Here is a 21,679-nt window from a genome sequence, read left to right as displayed (position 1 = left end):
GTATTACCTAAAACAGATAAATACAAGTGATATCTAAAATTAGAAAATGGGCTGTAGAGATGGTTATAATCCAATATTGATGTGCGACATTGCGGATCAGAGAATGGGCTCACTCTGCACACATTCCCTGCCCATATTATTATATATAGTCTCTCTAAAAATCACACCAGGGGCCTGATTCATTAAGGCAGCGCAATTTGCGCTCAGTATTCTAAGCAATTATCTATGAGTTGCGCACTCCCGAATTCATCAAGGATATGAGCCAAGGTCCCAGGTTTCCAGATGACTTACACAGGAAATATCAATTGAAAAGTTTCTGCCAAACAAGCTGGTGATGCCACACTTATTGCACATAAGTTAAATACTGACTGTTTTTTCATGTAGCACACAAATACTTGATAGCTTATTTGTACACTGAAATTTAAAGCTGATCTTTGTGCGCTACATGAAAAAACAGACAGTATTTAACTTATGTGCAAAATAGAAAGCTAGCTTGCCCCCTTGCATTGTAACATGGTTTTGTCCAGGAGACTACTTACTCAAGTTTTTTACTTAACTTTCCTTAATGAATCAGGCCCAAAGTCTCCATTTTTATGATATTATGGAGCTGTTTTTATAATCTCTGTAGCTTTCCTTCCCCAGTATCAATGTGTTTAAAGTGTGACTTGTGAATAAAACCATGAATAGTTGGACTGGCTGTATGTATGTTTTACCTTCTCTTGTAACGTACCTGTGTCACCATCACCTCTTTCTCCGCTATGGAGATGACCAGCGAAATCGTTGTTCATTTTGAGGATGCTGAAAAATAAAGATATAGCATAAAAACTAATGAGAACTTGTTTTAGGAATGTATAGAAGGGTATTGATGCCAATTGTATACATTTGAAGGTCAGTTTACCTGAATGTTATCCCAAAAAGAACGGTTCCGCTGTGCCACCAGTCACCACCTTCGTATCAACAGTCGAGCAATCTATATCAACACACAGTCCAGTCAAAGTCCAAACTGCCACTGACTGACCACTGCTGACTGACCACTGACAACAGGAAATCAGCTGATGATGTGACAATGGTATTATTGCACACTGGAGTGAGTGACTAAAGGAGAAATCTTCCAGCCAAGGCTACAGCTGTTATCAAATAGCAGTGAAATATGTTTAGGGAGGTAAAGTACAATATAGAGTTCCTTAGTTGACTTTGTGGAGCTGCGATCATGCAGTCAGTAGTAGATATCAGCCGTCACTGTGACTACCGGATCCACGGGACAACCGCAGGGCTCCGGCTGGGGGAAGGAAAGTTTAATAAGGTGTCAATAGGTGTGCAGTTTTGAAATAAAACTTGTCCATTTTTTTGCTAAAATAGTGTTTGGTTTTGCCTAATTTGTAGCTTATTAATGATGTAAGTGAGGAGACAGCCGGACTGTACTTATTATATGTGTCACTACTGTGTGTGTTTGGTTTTTAATGAAGTTCTTCACAGAGTGCCTAGCAATACAATTCTCCCCCATAGTGCAACATGAAGGTATGACATGTTATAGGTATAGAATGAGCCCCACAGACCTCCAGCTCTTAGCTGCTGCCAAAGTGAGGACCTTTTTCAGATGTTCTTCTCCACAACAAGGGAAATCCCTAAGAATGGTTCCCCCCCCCCCCCCCTCCCTTCTCTTGTTTCAATAATCGTGCTTTGCTAAATGAAGTCTTGTGTTTGTATTGCTCTGCTGAAGAGGGGTCAACTGCAGAGGTGGAACCAGTGAGCGTTGGGCCCCAGTTTAGGGAAGCGGGGAGGATGGAACCAGGGCCCACAGCTCGCTAGTTTCCTGTGCAGCAGGCCCCATTATGTCCATGGGCCCCGATGCACCGCACCTGCTGCACCAATGGTAGTTCCGCCACTGGGCAACGGTGTACCTACTGTCAGGCTCTGTCCCGCTGCCTCTTCGAGATGGCCGCCTGCACTCCCTCCTTGCGCGTCTGGTTACCAGGCAACCAGACGCGTAACTTCCAACCGCCCGGCGCGGCCGTCTGCGCATTCGAACGGGACGCTACTCGAGACTCCCGGCGGCAGCTGAGGACAGTGCTGCCGCCCCTTGCACACCCATTGGCTCCTCAGCCTTTATAAGGAGCTTCCTGTTTGCTCCCCAGTGCCAGAGTATCAGGTCCACTTACCTACCTCCAGCATTCCAGTTTCTTGTACCCTTGCTTGTATTGACACTTCTGCCTGCCAGTGACCCTTTGACCCGAACCGTTTGACTACCCCTTTGGATCTCCCTGTTGTACCGCGCTTCCTGAACGTTACCTACCCGGCTTGTCTTACCATCCCTCTGAATACTCCTTGTTTACCTCTACTGCCAGCACAGTTACCGGCCCGGCTGTCTGACCACTCTTCTTGTGCCTAGCTATCCGACTTGTGGAAGGACCGCGACCTGCGTGTCTCCTGCGGCGGAGTCCATACCTCCTTGCGGGGGTCCCTGGTGAAAACCAGGGGCATGTTAGATTCCACACCTTCCTCCGAGTAGTGCCAACAATAGCAGGTACGCAACACTTAATTGTGACACCTACTCCACACTTAGCACGGGACACCCTTCTGTCCTTCCTACTCCTCAACTTGTCCTGTGCAGACTTCCACTCTTCTGCAAACAGCGAGGTCTAGCTCAGTAACAAAATACACTTTCACAGAGATTTAGGCATGGCGGGGCAAAGCTGATTTTGCTCTGCAGGGGACAGGATGTGGGTACTTCACCGTCTACTGCCCACAGTCAGTACATAGTTATTTCATTGTATTAGCTGGAAACATTTCATCTATTGATGTTCAGAAATACCCTTCTCATCAATTAATTCAATTTAGGCTATTGCTGTGTACACCAGTGGCGGATCCAGGGGGGAGTCGATTGGGGCGATCGCCCCCCCTAGCGGGGGCTTGCTGCCGGCAGCTGCACACTATGTGCAGGTCCGTTCGGCAGTGACAGTGTGCTGCCCGGCTGCTCTGATTGTGTTTAAAACACAATCAGAGCAGCCGGGCAGCACATTTTCACTGCCGAGCGGACCTGCACATACTGTGCAGCCGCCGGCAGCTTTGAAGTAAAAAAGGGGGCGTGGCTTAAATGCCCCCCCCCCCCTAAATCGCCCGGGGTAGGATACTTTTCTAGATCCGCCCCTGGTGTACACTAGCATAATGCATATGAATATAATGTATATTGGCATGGGGCTATATTGCATTAAATAATTAGGCATTTCTTGAACATTTAAAAAGGTTTAAAACCACTACAAGATGAAATGAGAAGATTCAGTAAAACAAACAAAGCCAAAAACATTAGACTAGAAACATGTCAAAACCAGGACAAGGGCTGGTTGTGTTTATTAGTAGTAATTATTATTATTATTATTATTAATATTTATTTATAAGGCGCTACAAGGCATCCGCAGCGCCGTACAGAGACAAACAAAATCACAATACAATGGGAGACAGCACAGTACAGTAAACACAGCAACTCAGTACGCTCAATGCACAGCTAGAGAGGGCGGGGAAAGGGGAGGGAGGATCCGAAAACGACGGGGCCCAAGAAGGGGGGCGCGGAAGACAGGGAGACCCCCAGGGGGGAGGAGGGAGCGAAAGTGGACGTGGGGTGGAGGACCTTTCAGGAGGAGGGCTAAGTAGCTGGAGAGCAGAGTTAGAAGTGGTGGAAACAGGAGGAGAGATGGCCCTGCTCAGAGGAGCGTACAATCTAAGGGGAGGGGTGGACAGACAGAGAGACGCAGGGGAGAGAGGGAGAGTAGGGGGACAGAGGCAGAAGATAAGGTAGGAAGTTAAGTGGGAGACAGAAAGGCTTTAAGAAAAAGGTGGGTTTTTAGGGCCCGTTTGAAGCTGGACAGATTAGGGGAAGTTCTGATGGAGGGAGGGAGCTTGTTCCAGTGGAGGGGGGCAGCGCGGGCGAAGTCTTGGATACGCGCGTGGGAGGAGGTTATAAGGGGGGAAGAGAGGCGACGGTCAGAGGCAGAACGGAGAGGGCGGGATGGAGCATGAATAGAGAGGAGGGTGGAAAATAGTAATACAAACTTCCAACATCATTTTAATCACAAATCAATACAGCGGTTCTTAATCTGTTCATGTTTGTCACTGCAGTGTTTAGCAGACACGTCACTGGGTGGTTTCAGTAGATAGATGGACGGCTGTGGAACAGTCAGAGGAGTATTTGTTTTTCAGATGTTTCAGGTAAGTTCTCAGACTGTCTGAGTCCAGCCGTGAGTTCCTGGCAGCCTGCACAAGCCTTAGAGATAAGTGATAGGCTGCCATCTGTCCGGCACTTTCTGGGCTGCTGCTCTGGTTTTGCTGTTGGGAGAGTTGAGATAATACATAGTAAATTGAAGCTGCTCCTGTGTTGAGAAGTACGTTTCTCAGTGCTACTTCCCAGGGCCATCTTAACAACATTATGGGCCCCCGGGCAAAGCAGTGCACCGGGGCCCCTAGATATAGATATATAGATGTATACAGATACAGATATAGATATATAGAGATAGAGATAGATAGATGTACTTGCTCAGTGACCCTTGTAGGTTTTTTTTTGCAGGTTTTTTTATTTTGCAGGATTATTTATTCTCAATAAGAGCCGTGCCTATGGGGCCCCCTTGCCCGTGGGGCCCCCGGCCAGCTGTCCATCGTGCCCAATGGAAAAGATGGCCCTGCTACTTCCACAGAAATACTGCAATCAGCATAACTAATTATTTGTTGCCTCACAACCCATTATAATAAACACTCACCAGTAAGACATTGTACACAGAGCGAGGGAAGAGCAACAGCTCATGAATATTAAACAACGTAGGTAGAAATAAATAGCGTTGAAAAGTGAACCCATTCACAAATCTCATTAGGAGAGAATGTTTCAAGTACACTGTTAGGTATCGTCCCTTCCCTGGCATTGTATAGACTTTCTTTTGGGACAATGAGCATTAGGTATTTCTGAATCGGTTCTCAATGTTTCTAATTTTATTTACAAATTTTTGTATTTGTATCTCATGTAATAAAAATATATTTAATGTTTCCATCTGATAAGATAGATAATATATATATATATTTCTGAATAACCAGCTGTGCACATACCAGGATCTTGTCTGCCACCAGCTGTGATACCTCGTAGGCGTCCTTCATTACTGCGGGTGGCAGGGATGAGAGAGACGCTGCTTTTAAACCTGAAAAACGAAGACGCAGCTAAAAGTAGAAAGTAAATGTAGAACAGAGAGAGGGAACAGACTTGAAAGGGAAGACTCATTACCATAATGTTTCTCCTGGGTCTGCCCTTTGGATAGCAAGTAGGTGTAAGTGATGGATTCCTCGCCCCCTGACCTGTCTCCCATATGCTTCACTTCAAAGTGAAAGTTTTCTACATTCGGATAAATTGTACCAAGATGGCATAATTCCAAGAAATGGGTTGCAAACAGCGTAAACGCCTGGAAAGGAAGCACATGTCCATGCATGTAAATACGGTAGAGCTGTGCGTTTATATTTAATGGACACATAGAAAGAAGATGTTAACCCACAATGTTAAAACACTAAGGCAGACGTTCTCTACTGGAGGGTAACATCCGGTGAGCCCATGGGCTGACTCAGGGTCACCACAATAGGGACGTCCCACCTGCAGGTGATTCGTTTCTCTGAAGTGCACTGACTGGCGGAACAGCTGGCAATAAGCGTTGGAGGGTCACTGCATCACACACAGTATAGGCAATGCATGGCGGGGAAAGGAAACAGGTAGAATAAAGGGAACATGTTTAAGTAGAACATCAGTCTGTATAAATCTCCCTCTTCATTTGCAAAAATTGCCCTAAGCATCCAATGAGACACCTGCTTTCATCTTCTAACGTGAACTACACAGATAAAAGCTAATTGCTGATTGGTTGCTGTAGCTCAGGAAAAAATTTGAAATCTAATCGCCATGATGGTAAATGTGATGTCCAGGATAATTGTTGTGAAGACAACAACCAAAGATCAACATGAGATGAGGCCATTTGTACTGGGAGCCAATAAATAGCTTTTCTGTGTTTTTGACTATTTAGTTGCTATAAATGTATTATCTACTATATAAATGCCTAGTGGCGTGTGTGGGGAAAAAAAACCGAAGCTGCAGCGCCACCTGCTGGGCAGAGTTATACAATGACCTATATATTTCTTGAAGGAGAAGTGACAGTTGGGAGTGGTTGGTGGTTGCCAGGGGTGACAGTGGGGAGTTTTTAACACCTTAAGTAGCTTGATGAAGGATGTGGTGATGAAGATGAAGGATGAGGTTATGGAGAAAAATGATGAGGTGGTGACATGTGGACAAAACCACGTTAAAAAAGGGCGCTTGCGTCGGGAAGTAACGCTCTTCCCCTGAGGAGGCCTGGGCTAGGCCCAAATGCATGACAAGAACCTTTTTAACACCTTAAGTAGCTTGATTTGACTAGAATGCATGAGTATCATGCACAGGTTAACTTGTAATAATAATATAAACACTTACATGATGAGAGAACTTTTAAATGTCTATGAAATGTTTCTGAATACTGTATACATCCATTCAAAATGAATACACAAACACTTAAAATAATATATTTTTAACATGATCATTTTGAGAAACTAATATACAAAATAATTTTATCCATCTTTTAATTTAATAATTTATAATAAAAGTGAAGTGTTTTTCTTTCACTTAGCACTATATATATATATATATACATACATACAGTCCTTTATATTATTAGCTGTGCTTTTGCTACATTTCCTGTGTCATATTATCTAGATTTCAATGCGCTGCGGAATTTGCCGGCACTATATCAATAAATGTTGATGATGATTTTAATGGTAGCGTGTTGTATGTTACAAAGCATTCTTTCCAAGGCTAACCAAAAAATGACATTCAGGTTGGTAAAATTAGTAAAATTAGTCAACTATGCCAATACAAAGTATGAAAATAAGTCCAAATATAAAATGTGTTGTTTTTTTTAGCTTTTCTGCTACTGCAACTTTAGAGAATATCGCTCTGTAGACTATGCCCTTGAGATACATTCCGTGCTGGATTACCTGGGGCGCCACTACCAGAGAGTGATGGACATCTCTGTGGTGAACCCACAGGTGGCGGCACCTAGTCTGGCATGGCAGCTGCCGACCGACCTGAAGGGTGGTATAGTACGGTCCGAGGTTGGGGCTAGCGGTTCTGGCCCAAGTCAGTATACAAGTCCAACATAAGAGCGGGGCCTAGCAGACTCACTAACGGGTAACAGGAACCATCAGGGTTGCAAACAACGAGGTGAGAACAAGCTATGTCAGTACACAGGGAATCGGACTGAATAAGGAAGCGCTCTAACAACGTTACGCACAAAACTTATTGATCAAACACCAGGTAAGGCGCTGAATAGGGTTAGAGACCCATGTGGCAACAAGAACATCCATCCGAACTCATCCTGTCATGTCACAAGGCGTTTCTAATCAGGATCAGCCATAAAGCTAGTGCCTATACGTGTCAGCGAACCCATAGGACTGTGCTCGCAAAGCAAACAGTAGCAAAGTGCGTGAGATGCTGCCACCTACATTACAGGTTCGCTATATCTCTTATAGATAATAAATACAAGGGCAATAAAGGCACAAAGCTGCAATTGGTGGATGTGTTGCTTCTGCTCTGCTACTGAATTGCAGATTAGTGATGTCACCAGTACAAGCGACACTAATATTTTATCCTGAAGGGTAAATAATAAACTAATGAGGATTGATTCATCAAGGAACGTACGTCCTGTTGTGTGCTACATTTTACATGAAGTTGCTCTGCACATGCTCAAAACAGACTTTACTCCAGTGAACGCAAGTGGGTCTAATTCATGTCCAAATGCAAATGACACTTCCAACTACTATCGATCCGAAGGACAGAAAGGGACAGGGAAGGGGCGGTTTGCACATAGGCAGTGTACAGTAAGGGCGTGCCAAGGTCAATCATCCGATTCAACTGTGGGTATCTCTAAGGTACCTGATTTTTAGCCGTATCACTTGCACCAGCTACATTATACTCAGAAGAATGAACAATACCTTTAGTCCCAGAAGGTATTCACAGACCGCATAGCAGATTCCAATGCCCTCCTCTGTGCTGGTGCCTCTTCCCAATTCATCAATTATGATCAGTGACTTATCATTCGCATTCTGTATTATGTATGTTATCTTTAAGACAAACATCACATTACACATAGCAAATCAGTAGTTATCTCATGTTTTTGCTTATTTTATTTTATTTTGGAAGTAGATGTGTAACTAGGACAGTTGGGGACATTATTTTAATTGCAATATCTTTATTTCATTCAGCAAACTTTACTTACATGCTAAATTATGAAGCATTTGTGTAACCTCTTTACTTATAACAACAGTAAGTATAGAAATTCAAAATAAACAATAATGGAGATTACAATTTAGCATAGTGAACAATAAAGAGAGCATATAGACCAACAGAATTTATGGAACATTTTAGGTTTATGAACAAGACATTAGAGTTCATTTATTAACATTGCATCAACTGCTCTTCAATTACCCTTTAGTTACATAATGAAAACAATTGTTTGTTATCATTTAGTGCAAATGTTTAACCTAAATGCAGTATTACTAAATAAGCCATATAGATCATATTGGTACGGTAATTGGTTTCCGTAGGAGAAAATTATCCTTAATGTGACCCCAGCGCTATAAGACAGCAATGCTTACCACTGTGCCACCCATCAATAAAGACCTTTAATGACCGCTAGAAGCATCTAATTACTAATTGAGTGACGTCCGGACACCGTACCACGTGGGAGAGGTATACAGGCATCAGAAACTTACATACACACGCACCCAAAGGAGTCACAGCTCAAGGAACTATCAGCACCCGGTCGTGGATCGATCGGAAATTTATACACATTACATGATTGTAAGGTGATTGGAACGAGATTACTAAACAGTACGACCAACCAAATGAACCGACAATCAGCACTTTGGGGTGATTTTCGACCATTGTATAATTATACACACTAAGCTGACATCCGAACGAACGGTCGTATGTCGGCTGATTAGCACGATAATTGGATTAAATAGCTCCATTGCCTTAAGCATTGAATGGAAGATCAGCAGAAGACAACGCTGGAGAATCAGTGAGACAACTCTGTAATAGTAATTAAATACACGCTGATTCCATGACCTTAAACCTAGCAGTTTGGTAAAATGATTGGTGACCAAAAAAATTATTTTAAAGTTGTGAAATTTCAAAATCTGTTCGGTTGATTACTAATTTAGAGCGACGTGTTTTTCTTTCTGTGTAGCGTGATCGCTAATTCATTGTATAAATGTTTGTACTACCTCCTTCATTTCCTTCATGAATGTTGAGGAATTTGTTTCAATGTCATCGTCCATCCCAATCCTAGTAAATATCTGTTCAGCGATCCTGATAGAGCAATATTCTGCTGGCACAAAGGACCCTGTAAGTGATAAAACTCTTCAATATTGTAGTATATGTAACAAGAACTACAATTTTTAAAAGATTATGTTTACAATAGATGGTATCTATTTTATCTAAGCAGGGTCAGCTGTGACTAAGGTAAAAAGCTGTATAACATGTTGTTGTTATATAAATAAAGCATCTAGATCTGCTCCCTCTGTGACTATCATTAGTCGGGACACAGACCATTCCCAGCATACAAACCACATAACCCGGTTATATCACATTTTATACTTTTTTTTTAGATTATTAGCACCAGACATTTTCACAGAACTTTTTGCTGTTGATAATTTTGTGTTTCAGTATAAAGTGAAGGATTGGAGCGATTTGTTACATCAGCTGATTAAACTCAGAATCTCTAAATGCAGAGATAGGCATCCCGTGGCTCCCTAGCTGCTGTAGAACTACAAGTCTCAGCAGGCTAAAAGGACATTTTGGAGTTTTGAGTTTCATACCTGTGGGAGAGACATAGGTTGCCTTTATCTTTTAAAACGATTGATAGCACATTATATATATATATATATATATATATATATACACACACATAGGCAACCGAGGGGGGGTTTCTGGTGCCTGGAAACCCCCCTCCAAGCCTGGGGCACTGTAAAATTGAGGTGGCTGGACCCTGCCCCCCGCTTCACACGGCTCTGCTTGAAAAGAGAGAGCTGTGTGCACCTAAGAGTAGTGCACGCAGCATTGCCCATGTATATTATGGGGATAGTAAGAGTTGGAGAGCAGCCAAGTACTGTCTAAAATTATAGCCGCGGCCCCATGCATGTTGGTCACGCCCACTGGCGGTGTGGTGTGGAAACCCCCCTCTACAAATCCTGCGTTTGCCCCTGATATATACACTTAAAGGATTATTTTTGTGTATGTTGATACTCAATTTACACTTGTTACTGGCATGCAGACATTCATGAAACTTGTTCGCAGCAACAAAGGTGCTATCTGGTTACCATGGGTTACAGCACTTTTCTACTTCCTCCTTCCTATGCACCTATTTAATAATTGTTGCTACTTTACAAAATAGACCCTGATTTACACACTAACACCAAGATTTTCTAGTGTTTTGAAGATATTTATTTATATTTTTACGTTGAAAAATAATTTAAGTTGCTTTGCACTTCCATGTCGTGTAATTAGTGGCGCTATATAAATAAATAAATGATGATGATGATGTAAATGTCAGCTCCACTGAGGACCCCTTAACACCTATAGTTATGGCAGAGGGGAAACACAAGGCTTATTTTCCCTTTGTACTGTACTTGTTAATTTTTTTTAAAAACCTTTATAAGACATCAGGGCAATGTTGAAACACTTTTTCAGCACTGCAATTGTTGTATCCTTTCATTGCATTTCAGCTGTGGTACGCAGCTTTCATTTGTGTCACAGCAACTTTTATATTCCTTTTTCATAACGGCGTTCACACCAGTGTACATGAGGTAAGGTGGATGGATCTAGAACAACCTGTAGCCAATCGCAGCATAAGACTGTAAAGAGCAGCACAGAGTATTTAAAGGCGGACCACTCCGGTTTGCCTTAGTGCAGGAGGTTTGAGTTAGAGGGGCTAGGCATATGTATAGCCAGTCAGTATATAGTGTCTAAGGGGCATATTCAATTAGCTTTTGGATTCGCGGTAATGCGTCGGAACAGCCGCGAAACGTAATACACGGTACCGCAATAACGTGGATTTTCGTTCGCAGCCCATAGGGTTGCGAACGAAAATCCGCGTTAATGCGGTACCGTAATACCCGCAAGAACGCGCACTTTTCGCGGCAACGCGCGTTACCGCGAATCCAAAAGCTAATTGAATATGCCCCTAAATGTTATCAACAGAGCAGAGCAGTGAGGTGAGGCTCTCGTCTGTTGCAGTGTGATTGGTATAGATCAGATCAATGCCCCATGTTCCAGATCAACGAGTAGCACTGGCTGCCCTTCCATGTATTACCTAGTATTGTTTTATTACTGTGTTTGTTCCCAATTGTAAAATTGTAAAGCGCTACGGAATCTGCTGGCGCTATATAAATAAATGTTGATGATGATGATACCCCTGTGTACAGAGGCAGCTGCTTAGTCACAGCTTGGTGCAGTTACACACTCTGAAAGACCCTACACGCTGCCACAGAAGTTAGAATTGCTGCCCCACAACGATGGACTCATGAGTTTGATTCCGGTTCTCTTGTTAGGTAGCAGAGTATTTATTAGGAGTTGCATAAAGTTTGGCATTCGTCATAATCTTTTGCAAGGATATGGCATTAGACAAAATGCTGAGATTTGGAAGAAACAGAAAGAACTGCGATACATTTTTTTTCCACAAAACTATAGCAACATTGAATTGTGTTATGACCCTTATACAGACTGCCGATCACCTAGGACACCAGTTTGTGTCCTAGGTTATTATTAACACTGCAATCTTTGTAGAGACTGTTCTAACAATGCAACAATCTGCTTATTAAGACACATTCCTGCTCTCAGCAGGTTCCGCATTCCCTAGGACGCTCATGAGGCTACATACATATGAATAGCTGATAAGCTAAGTGTTTACGGTTATGCCCCCCCCCCCCAAATAGCTCCAAGTTTAGACCCCATTTCCTGGCAGCAAAAAGTATTTATAATATGTTGGAAAAAGACGTAAAAGTGAATGAAGAATCAGCAGTGTGGTGTAATAGTAATAATAATGATAATAATGACAAGGGGGGATTGCTGTGTTAATGTACATCAATGGTATTTGCATTAGAAAGCTAAATATTATACCTGAAATATTTATAAATAAGGGATAAATAAACAAAAAAGAATAATTTTCATGTTAAGCACAACACACCTTCCACAGCTATTAGTCAGTGGTCAAACGGCTGCTTATGATGTCTTCATAGTTACGGTTAAGCCCACAGAATAGTTACCTACATAAGGTGTCACTGATTCCTAGGGAAGTAATAGGCTGCCTTCTAATCTATATTAGTCCCTCCCCCGATGGATGCACTTTCTCTTTCTATTAATTACCTATCTGTGCCATTATCTGGCAGAGGGCAATCTGCTTTAAATACGTAGATTTTCCACTCATATTCGGCCCAGTGAGTATGATGAAGTTACTTCCTTCACTTATAAAAGTGTCGTTGGAAACTGGTTTCCCCAGTGCTATGTTCTCTAGGATCGGATGCCAGCCCTGCTTTAGCGCCAACGTATCCGTGAATTCTGGACGAACTGGCAGAAAATATAAAAACATATAAGCAAGAAAAAGAAAAGCTAGCAAAAAAACTATTACTAAAAAGAGAATCCACAGGAAAAAGAGAAAACATTTTAAAAACCATTATTCCTTTTTAAAGCTGCACAAACTCTAAAAGCAACTGTGAAACTGAATGACGACAACCAATATCAGCTCTAATTATGGGGTAATTAACAGTAAAATCTAGCACAAAGCTAAAATAAAAGCGTATTAAATATAAAAAATATTATGTTTCTAAACATCAGGTAGGATACGATAATCAATAGTATGAAGTGATTGTAATTATGGTGCATTAATCATTCTGCCTGTCTGTACCCATTGTTCTTATCTGTATGTATTTATTATGTCATTTTGTAAGTTTGTTGTACGTTCTAACTCCCTATGTATGGTGCTGTGGAAGCCTTTTATTTATAACGCGCCTTATAAATAAAAGATAATTATAATAATATTATGTGTATTGTTTTACTATACAATTGAACATTACATTGATGTTAATGTCCTTTTTACAACATAAGACTACACATTATAGTGTTGGCAGATCATGATCCATAGACTTATTGCTCTAACAAAGCTAAATGTAAGTGCGGAAGCTCCAACAGCATTAACCCCACGATGGCAGCTAGTTCTTACCATAGTCATACAGAGTGCAAACATTGGCAAAGGAGAGCAGCATGTCCAGCATTGAGACAGCGTCTGATAACTTGTAGAGACAGTGGATGTGTTCATAGATCTCGCCCAGAAGCTTACACACTATTCTGAAAGATACATTAAGACATCATAAAACAAAAAATCCTGCAGAGTTTACCTAGTCTCATTCCGGTTTCAAAGTCTTCCAGAAGTTATAGGTGTTTATTTATTTTTTTCAATAAATACAACATAAAGAGTTTTTACGATCCCACAAGGAGATCTTCAATCACTGAGTTAATGCTGCTCTTGTCACAGCACTGATAGAGGTTATAACAGGGATCACTATGTAAAGCAGATTATGTATTTCACACTTTACAGGTGTGCAGTTCTGGAATATGTGGCTCCATATAAATAAACTCTGATGACGATCCCTTACTGCCTGTGAAACGCAGAAGCTATATAATGCTGCGTTCTGCCCTTGGTATCTGATAGTAGCTCCTACATCCTGTGCATTTTGCAGACAGATTTTGTTGTGCCTGATGTGTTTTCACAGCCCCTTACTCTAGTGCAGGTCTGGCCAACCTGTGGGTCTCCAGATGTTGTGAAACTACAAGTCCCAGCATGCTTTGCCAGTAAGTGGCCAGACCTGCACTAGTGCAAAAGCCAGAAATACAATGAAATGACTCCAGACTTTGGAATCTTCTGAGAAAGCATTCTACTAAACTAGTCACAGCAATAACTAAATATGTTAGTTTTCAGTGGGATTTAGGGAGATAATATAAAAGTAACACATCTTGGAGGCTCTCTGATAGGTCTTGAGTAGGAGATCGTCTTTTCTGCTAAGATGGGTCTTGTTTGGAGTTGTCAAATATACTCCTCTGTGAATGGGAAATTCATAGTAGAGTGAGCAAGGACCATTGAAGGAGGAGAGATCATTACAGTTAAGTAACAGTTAATATTTAATTTTATCTCACTTAAATCCCAAAAAACAAGTTATTTATGTTTGTCCTGTTTGCATCAGGAAATTAATTACAGGGGGGATTTCAATTCAGTGAGAAGTGTTTCGCGGGCATTCCGGAGTGACTTTGCGCGTATATTTTTACTGAAATATCTGCTCATTTTTTCCCACACCCCATAAAACATTATTCACAAGAATGTAGCCTATGAATTCACTAGAAATCAGCGACATCACTAAGGTATTTTATACAGTCTGGCATTTTCTGGGCTGCATCCCTTTTCATGAAAATTCAGCCTATAAATTCACAAGGAAGCAGTCGCATCACAGACGCAATTCATGACTAAGGGACAGATTTATCAAACCCTCTAAAAAGAAAAAGTGGAGATGTTGCCCGTAGCAACAAATTAGATTCTAGCTGTCATTTTGTAAAATGTACCAGATAAATGAAAGCTAGAATCTGATTGATTGCTATGGGCAACACCTCCAAGTTTCCTCTTTTTTAGAAGGTTTGATAAATCTGTACCTTACTTTAATGAGTTAATGCCATTAAATTACTTAATAGGCTGCATTATCATAAATATTGGTTTTGATCATAATACGGCTGCCTCCACTGTGTGTAGACAATACAATAGGTATTAAACAATAGGTGCTAAAATGCACTTTAATTATAACAAAGACACAGATCTTTGCATTATATTTGTAAAGAAGGGAGAGCTGTAGGGTTACACTAAAACATGATTACAAGATCTTTAATATAATAAAGTAATACATGATTTTATTATACAAACACTTTCCATATAATATATGAAAATACATCAAATATGAAAATACAAAACTACCGTAGAGCTTTGGTCAATAAAACAAGTGAAACTAAAAGTGAACACCTGAATATTACATTGTAACAGAAGAGACAAGTAATCTTACAGATAGGACATGTGGTAGATTTCTCTCAGAGATTCTTGACATCTTTCATTCATTTTAATCAGGTCCATTGATGTAAAACTAGAAGTGTTTTTTACTCTTGTCACCTGGAAAAAGAAGCGAAACAGCAACTTATTATAATATAGCTCAGAGGTCTGCCCAAACTGTTGATGAACTACAAGTCTCAGGATGCCTTGCCAGCCATGCTGAGACTTGTAGTTCTAGGTCACCTGGAAAGACACAGTTTGCAAACCTCTGAAATAATTTATAAATAAGTGCTTCTCCTGGCATTGCATGTATGACACCCGGTAATAGTAAAAAGTATTTCTTTTTCAGCAAAAAAGACATTGCTCTTCAGTGTATTCATATGTTTTATCACTGCAAATGTCTTGTCTTACTTGTGGATAAATTATATATTATTATTACTGTTATTTAATAATGTAATTGTAATAGTAATACCATGTACGTTTGAATTGTGCATTTCTAGGTATACGATGTGGGAGAATCGCATCATCTGTCTGCACATAAGTACTCAATAAACAAGTCTCATCCACTAAAACAACAAGATTATGTTTCAAGGTGTTTGGAATGGAATATAGACTAGGACAGTGTTGGCTAACCGGTGACACTCCAGGTGTTGTGAAACTACAAGTCCCAGAATACCCTTCCAGCAATAAGCTGCTATATATTGGCAAAGCATGCTGGGGCTTGTAGTTTCACAACACCTGGAGTGTCACAGGTTAGCCAACACTGGACTAGGACAATATAACCAACCATACTAAGCGTTCATTCTTTGCTTATGATCATGTAACCATCAGTCATGGACATTGTCCTTACATGCATGCATTTATCCATCTAGCTGGGAAGTCTGGCAGCCTCGCAGCTGATAATGTGACTCTTAGTTATTGTATCAGTAAGTTGAAGGCTTGAGCTAAATGTTATGTGCCTAAAAGATGAACACGTTCAATATCACCATCTAGTGGGCATGTACAGGAATAACAGATTGGCAGCCACATTGCTGAAGCTTTAATCAACACAACGTGATGCTCTCCAGCTATTGTGGAACTACAAATTCCAGCATCCAAATTCAAACTCTCCAACTTGTAGTTCCACAACAGCCGGAGAGCCACAGATTAGTTAAGTTTGGTATGATACATTAAGTTACAGATGCTTTTCAGTAGGTAAAGATTATTCTAATACAACAGGATGAAGAACATGACTAGTTCTATATTACAGGTAAAGAAGAACACCGTATACCTTGACAAATTCTGCAGGGAGAGGATGCTGAATATTTCCATCCATGTTCATCTGGATGAAGAATCCCCGACTGGTGCTGAAACTGGTCTTTAGTGGTAAGTTGTACTTGTCAGACAGCTGTGATATCATTCCTGTATATGAATAAAACCTTACAGCTAGTTCAGTAAACACTTCATGTCAGTACCTGACCAGTGCAACTGTCCATCATAAATGGTTTCCAAAGATTATTTTAAAACAAAAAGTGCATGATGTGACGCTGGATTGCTGGGGGATGGAAAGTGTGGATTGCACGAAGATAATGACCAAAGAGGTTACTTTAGACATAAGTGGCAACAACTGCAGCTCGCATGAGCTGAAAATGAAGCAGATCCTGATTAACATATGGGGCCTGAGTCACTAAGGAGAGCAAAGCATAAAAAAGGAGCAACTTTGCACCTGGGCAAAAACCATGTAGCATTGGAGGAGGAGGTAAATTTAAACTGTGGGGACAGATTTATAGTTGGGGTAGAGCATGTCCTAGATTATCTTTAAATTTCAGCGTAAAAATAAAGCTATCAAGTGTTTGTGTGCTACATGAAAAAGCAGCCAGTATTAAACTTATGTGCACAATAATAAAGTAATTTGCACCCCTTTGCAGTGTAACATGGTTTTTCCAGGAGAACATTTACTCCTTTTTTTGCCTTACTTTCCTTAATGACTCAGGATCGGTGGCGGATCTACGATTTTTTTTTACCCGGGGCGATTTAGGGGGGGGGGGGGCGATTTAGTCCCTGCACCTTCTTTGAATACTCTTGCTGCCGATGTGCAGCTCCGTTCGGCAGAGACAGGCAGGGAGAGTGTGCTGCCCGGCTGCTCTATACACAATCAGAGCAGTCGGGAAGCACAGTCTCCCTGCCTGTCTCTGCCGAACGGAGCTGCACATAGTGTGCAGCTGTCGGCAGCAAGCCCCTGCTACAGGTACGATCGCGCCCCCCCCCCTTCCTGGATCCGCCACTGTTCACTGTTCAGGATCCTGATCTCTATCATATATCCTTCAGGACTGGTCTGAAAATGTGCTCAGATGATAACCGAGATTTGACAGAGTGGTCATTTTCCAAACACACTAACTGTGCCCAATTCAGCCCAAATTACTGGATCTATTTGATATGACCACATCTGTGATGATAATGAACATTGATCCCTCCTTTAGCGTGAAACAGGTTGAGACTTATATATTTTATGTAAGGTAAAAAGAACATTTTCTAATGAACAAATCCCTTACAAAGCAGCTTTAGTTTGTTGGATACACAAAAGCCCATTTCAGAAGCCGCAAAAATACAATACATTTCTATCTGCACAAATAAATCTATTTACCTGGCTCACACAACATGCTCCTATAACTTACTTACGCCTGCATGTATGTCTACGCTTAAGGAAAGTGTGCACTGTTCATACAGAAGGTATTTACACCTCTATTCAAATTGTAACGTATCAATAAACGTTTGGATTTGAATATATGCAGAACCACACACAAGTTGTTTAAACATAGAATATACACTTGTAATTGTGTCCTCTCCAACCCTTCAATTTGATTTATACATCTTCCCTGCAAAACAAAATCTAATTTTTGCATGCAGGCACAGTGAGTGCCCACGTTTATCTAGGAAGACTAAAAACCACCTGGCTCCTGGCATATTTTTTCATCCTCTGCAAACAGCACCTAGTCCAAGCCTAGATCTATGCGATTCCCCTAAAGACAGGCGTATGTGTTGAAACAGGTGCTTGAGGTCATACAATACCACATTTTTGCACATTTAGAAAATATCTTTACTCTGTATTTTCAAAAGCCGGACATAGCGCTGCCACCACCACTCCTCGCCACAGCACCATTAACCTGACAATCTAAGCGCGGAACGCTGCTCATCATCATCATCACCATTTATTTATATAGCGCCACTATTTCCGCAGCGCTGTACAGAGAACTCATTCACATCAGTCCCTGCCCCATTGGAGCTTACAGTCTAGATTCCCTAACACACTCACACAGACAGACACAGACTAGGGTCAATTTGTTAGCAGTCAATTAGCCTACCAGTATGTTTTTGGAGTGTGGGAGGAAACCGGAGCACCCGGAGGAAACCCACGCAAACACGGAGAGAACATACAAACTCCTCACAGATAAGGCCATGGTCTGGAATTGAACTCATGACCCCAGTGCTGTAAGGCAGAAGTGCTAACCACTACGCCACCGTGCATGCCGGTATTTCAATCTCATAATATCAGACGAATGACAAGGCAGAGTGGATGGGCCAAATGCAGCTTTTGAAAATACACAGAATAACAAATTTGAAAATCAGGTAAACTTTAGATACACTCTGTAGCAGTTTGTATCTAACACACATAAGCAATGACACACGGCCCAATAAAAATACAATAGTTTATCAGGCAATTACTTAATAGAGAAATGTGCCTGAATATAACAGCCTATTATTTTGTTCTCATGGAAATCCTGAAATTCGCAAAGAAACGTGTCAAACCATATTAATGTAATATTACAATATAAAACCCAAACATATAATGAGAAACCAAACAAATAATGAAATAAAAATGGCTAATTGATTATCTAACTATGAGCAAATACCAGCAATGTCATCTACGATTTCTGCGTACGTCCTTCGGGCAATATCGAGGAATTCGTTAATGTTTGGCTTAACTGCATAACATTTCTGCGTTCTCATGTTGAGGCATCCTCTGGTGTATCTGGTGTCATCATTGATAACTGTTTTAATTTTCTCGAGTATGATATCAAACCTAACAATAAACAATCACATGCAGATTAAGTTGTAGTCATCCACTTATTAGTTATTATTACCCAGTACCAAGTTGTACATCCAGAATAATAATAACTCAAGACAAGGAAATAAGCAAAACTCTGGGGCAAAGCAAAATCATAATTGTTTCCAAGTATTTATGGAGAGACTTTAATGAAACAGATCATGTGACAGAGGGTAGGAGGGGGCGTGACGATGTCGTTATGTCACTATAGGCCCGCCCCTATTATAAAATACAGAACCACAAGGTATTGAATAGCGGGGGCGGGGCTTAATGACACTGTGACTGGATCACTGATAAATAACTTTTGGTATAAATTTATTTAAAGGAAATAGCGCAGGGCGCTTATTGATATAAATTGCCAATGCACTTATTTTTGATATTGTGTATATTGTGAGATAGGAAATCGTAATCTCCGAGACCAGGGTAGAAAATTTGGTTTTTCTGTTTTAACCTTTTAAAAGCAAAAAACTTATCTCTGATGTATATCTGATACAATATGTCTTTGTTTTGAAGGCCTTTTTGCATATCTTGGTGCAAGGAAATGCTTTGTTGTTCCTGACTTTGGGAATGTGTATTCTGAACTGTCTGAGGAAAGGCCCATATGTTAATTGGGTCTTTTTGATGTGTGAGGTTTCACTTGGGAGACAGGAAGGTTTAATTTAAAATGTGCTGCTAGATTTCCTGCGTCTAAAACAAAGATGCAGGACATCACAGCGTTTCTAGAATTTCACAGATATGTGTAAATATTGTTAGCTTTGCAATTCATGTAAATCTATGTTTTGGTAAACAGGTTACAGCCTGATTCTAAAAATAGCCTGTGTCCAAATCTGTATAAAAGCACTGTCTTGTACACTGAAATGTATAATCTGATGTTCCGGACACTCTGCTTCAAAGACCTGCTTGATAACTTCTTCAATATTGCTGTAATCCTGTGACCTGCAGATTAGACCCTAAATCGAATTCGTTCTCCGGCTAATTCTGAGGTTGGACTCAGCTCTCCAGTACCACCGCTCTGCCTGCTACCCATGCAGCCCTGGTCAGTGTGATAGGCCAGGGGGGATCCATCCACAGCAACCCTGATATATACTAAGAGGTCTGGAGTACCAGCCAAGGTACACCAGCAACGAGCAACGCTAGCAGCGTCAGTTACCCAGAAGTAACATGGTTCTGAGTGCCATAAAGGAGCTCAGTGGTGGCAGCAGGCCCCTCCCACTGAGACAGTAGTGGCATATTCAGAATAATGAAAGGGGACGGTGGCAAAGTAAGACCGGCCGGTTCCCAGCAACAACAGACAGGGTGGCATGGGCGGTCAATCCTGTCACGGATACAATTAAGCCCCACCCCCGACATTCAATGCAGTAAATTTTGGCATTTTACAGGGTACGGGAGGTTTGCCTACTCTTCCGGGAGTCCAAGAGCACTCCCCGAAATTTTGGAGCCTCCCGGAAATTCCGGAAGTGTAGGCAAGTTCGTTTTAGACTTAATCACATGGAATTTTGGAACAACATGACGGCATCTGTGGGAGCGACAAAAGTTTTCACTATCTGATGGGTTGATCGGAGGTGTTAATTGCTGATTTTAAACCCACTGAGGTCTGTGAATATATATGAGAGGTTGTGCACATTGACATCTCTTCTAAGCAGACTGACAAGTAAATTATGTTACTGATATATCCCTAGCTCTCCAATTAATATCACCATCTTTTATACTTACAGAGAGTAGTTCAGTACAGTGATCAGATAATTTCAGTGCAGGATTCTGCTACACTATATTTATGTCTGGGTATTTTCTTCACCGATACACTAACATCATACATTTGCACATTTTAGAAACCTATTTTTATGTCTATATTATTTGGCTGTATGTTATCATTTGATTTTCACAGCTTCCTGTGGTGCCATCCAATGAAGGGTGGAAACATGGGCATTCTACCGATGTAGTTATACAAGTCAATACAGAAAATCTGTGCTTTTTGGAGACTCTTTCCCGCTCCTTCCTCCCCCCATTCCACCTCTCTAAGCGTACACAATTGTAACTTTAAGATGCTTCTGAGTGTCAGTGTTCCCAGTAAAAAACCACAGAGAGAGCGTAGTGAAATGAAGTGGGTTTTTATTAACACCGGTTACACAGGTTTCAGTTTGCAGCACGGTAGGGTATGGCAGAAATAACTAAGGAACACAGTGGATAACAGATGCAGGATGCGATGGTCCGCAGGACTTTACCACAAAGTAGTGGAGATGGCACACAAGGTGCGACGGTCTGCGGAGCAAGGCACTGAAGATTCAGAGAACAGGTAGCAATAATATGCAGAGCGTTACCACAGGATAGTGGAGTAGACAGTGACAGAGATGATCTGCGGATAGATGTGCTGGAAACTCAGAGAACAGGAGCCAGGGACCAGGCACAGCAA

General features: G+C 41.3%; 1 protein-coding gene across 2 annotated transcripts in view; it reads right to left on the bottom strand.

Annotated features, from left to right (window-relative positions):
• Window positions 1-4,040: 4,040 nt before the first annotated feature.
• MSH4 (mutS homolog 4) overlaps window positions 4,041-21,679 on the bottom strand; it is a 40,717-nt gene continuing 23,078 nt past the window's right edge. The window contains exons 11-20 of one of the 2 annotated variants that reach the window (XM_075181931.1): window positions 19,076-19,245; window positions 16,456-16,586; window positions 15,202-15,305; window positions 13,323-13,447; window positions 12,470-12,670; window positions 9,331-9,449; window positions 8,038-8,166; window positions 5,261-5,435; window positions 5,089-5,177; window positions 4,041-4,320 (exon numbers count right to left, since the gene is read on the bottom strand). In XM_075181931.1, coding sequence (XP_075038032.1) covers window positions 4,129-4,320; window positions 5,089-5,177; window positions 5,261-5,435; window positions 8,038-8,166; window positions 9,331-9,449; window positions 12,470-12,670; window positions 13,323-13,447; window positions 15,202-15,305; window positions 16,456-16,586; window positions 19,076-19,245 — 1,435 coding nt within the window. In that variant the 3' untranslated portion in view covers window positions 4,041-4,128. The remainder of the gene's footprint in view (window positions 4,321-5,088; window positions 5,178-5,260; window positions 5,436-8,037; window positions 8,167-9,330; window positions 9,450-12,469; window positions 12,671-13,322; window positions 13,448-15,201; window positions 15,306-16,455; window positions 16,587-19,075; window positions 19,246-21,679) is intronic. The other variant, XM_075181932.1, reaches the window with a different exon arrangement.

This window comes from Mixophyes fleayi, chromosome 8 (genome assembly GCF_038048845.1).
Source record: "Mixophyes fleayi isolate aMixFle1 chromosome 8, aMixFle1.hap1, whole genome shotgun sequence".
Classification (NCBI taxonomy): Eukaryota; Metazoa; Chordata; class Amphibia; order Anura; family Limnodynastidae; genus Mixophyes; species Mixophyes fleayi.
Note: the sequence above shows the minus strand (reverse complement) of the source record. Positions and strands in the feature narration are given on the sequence as shown.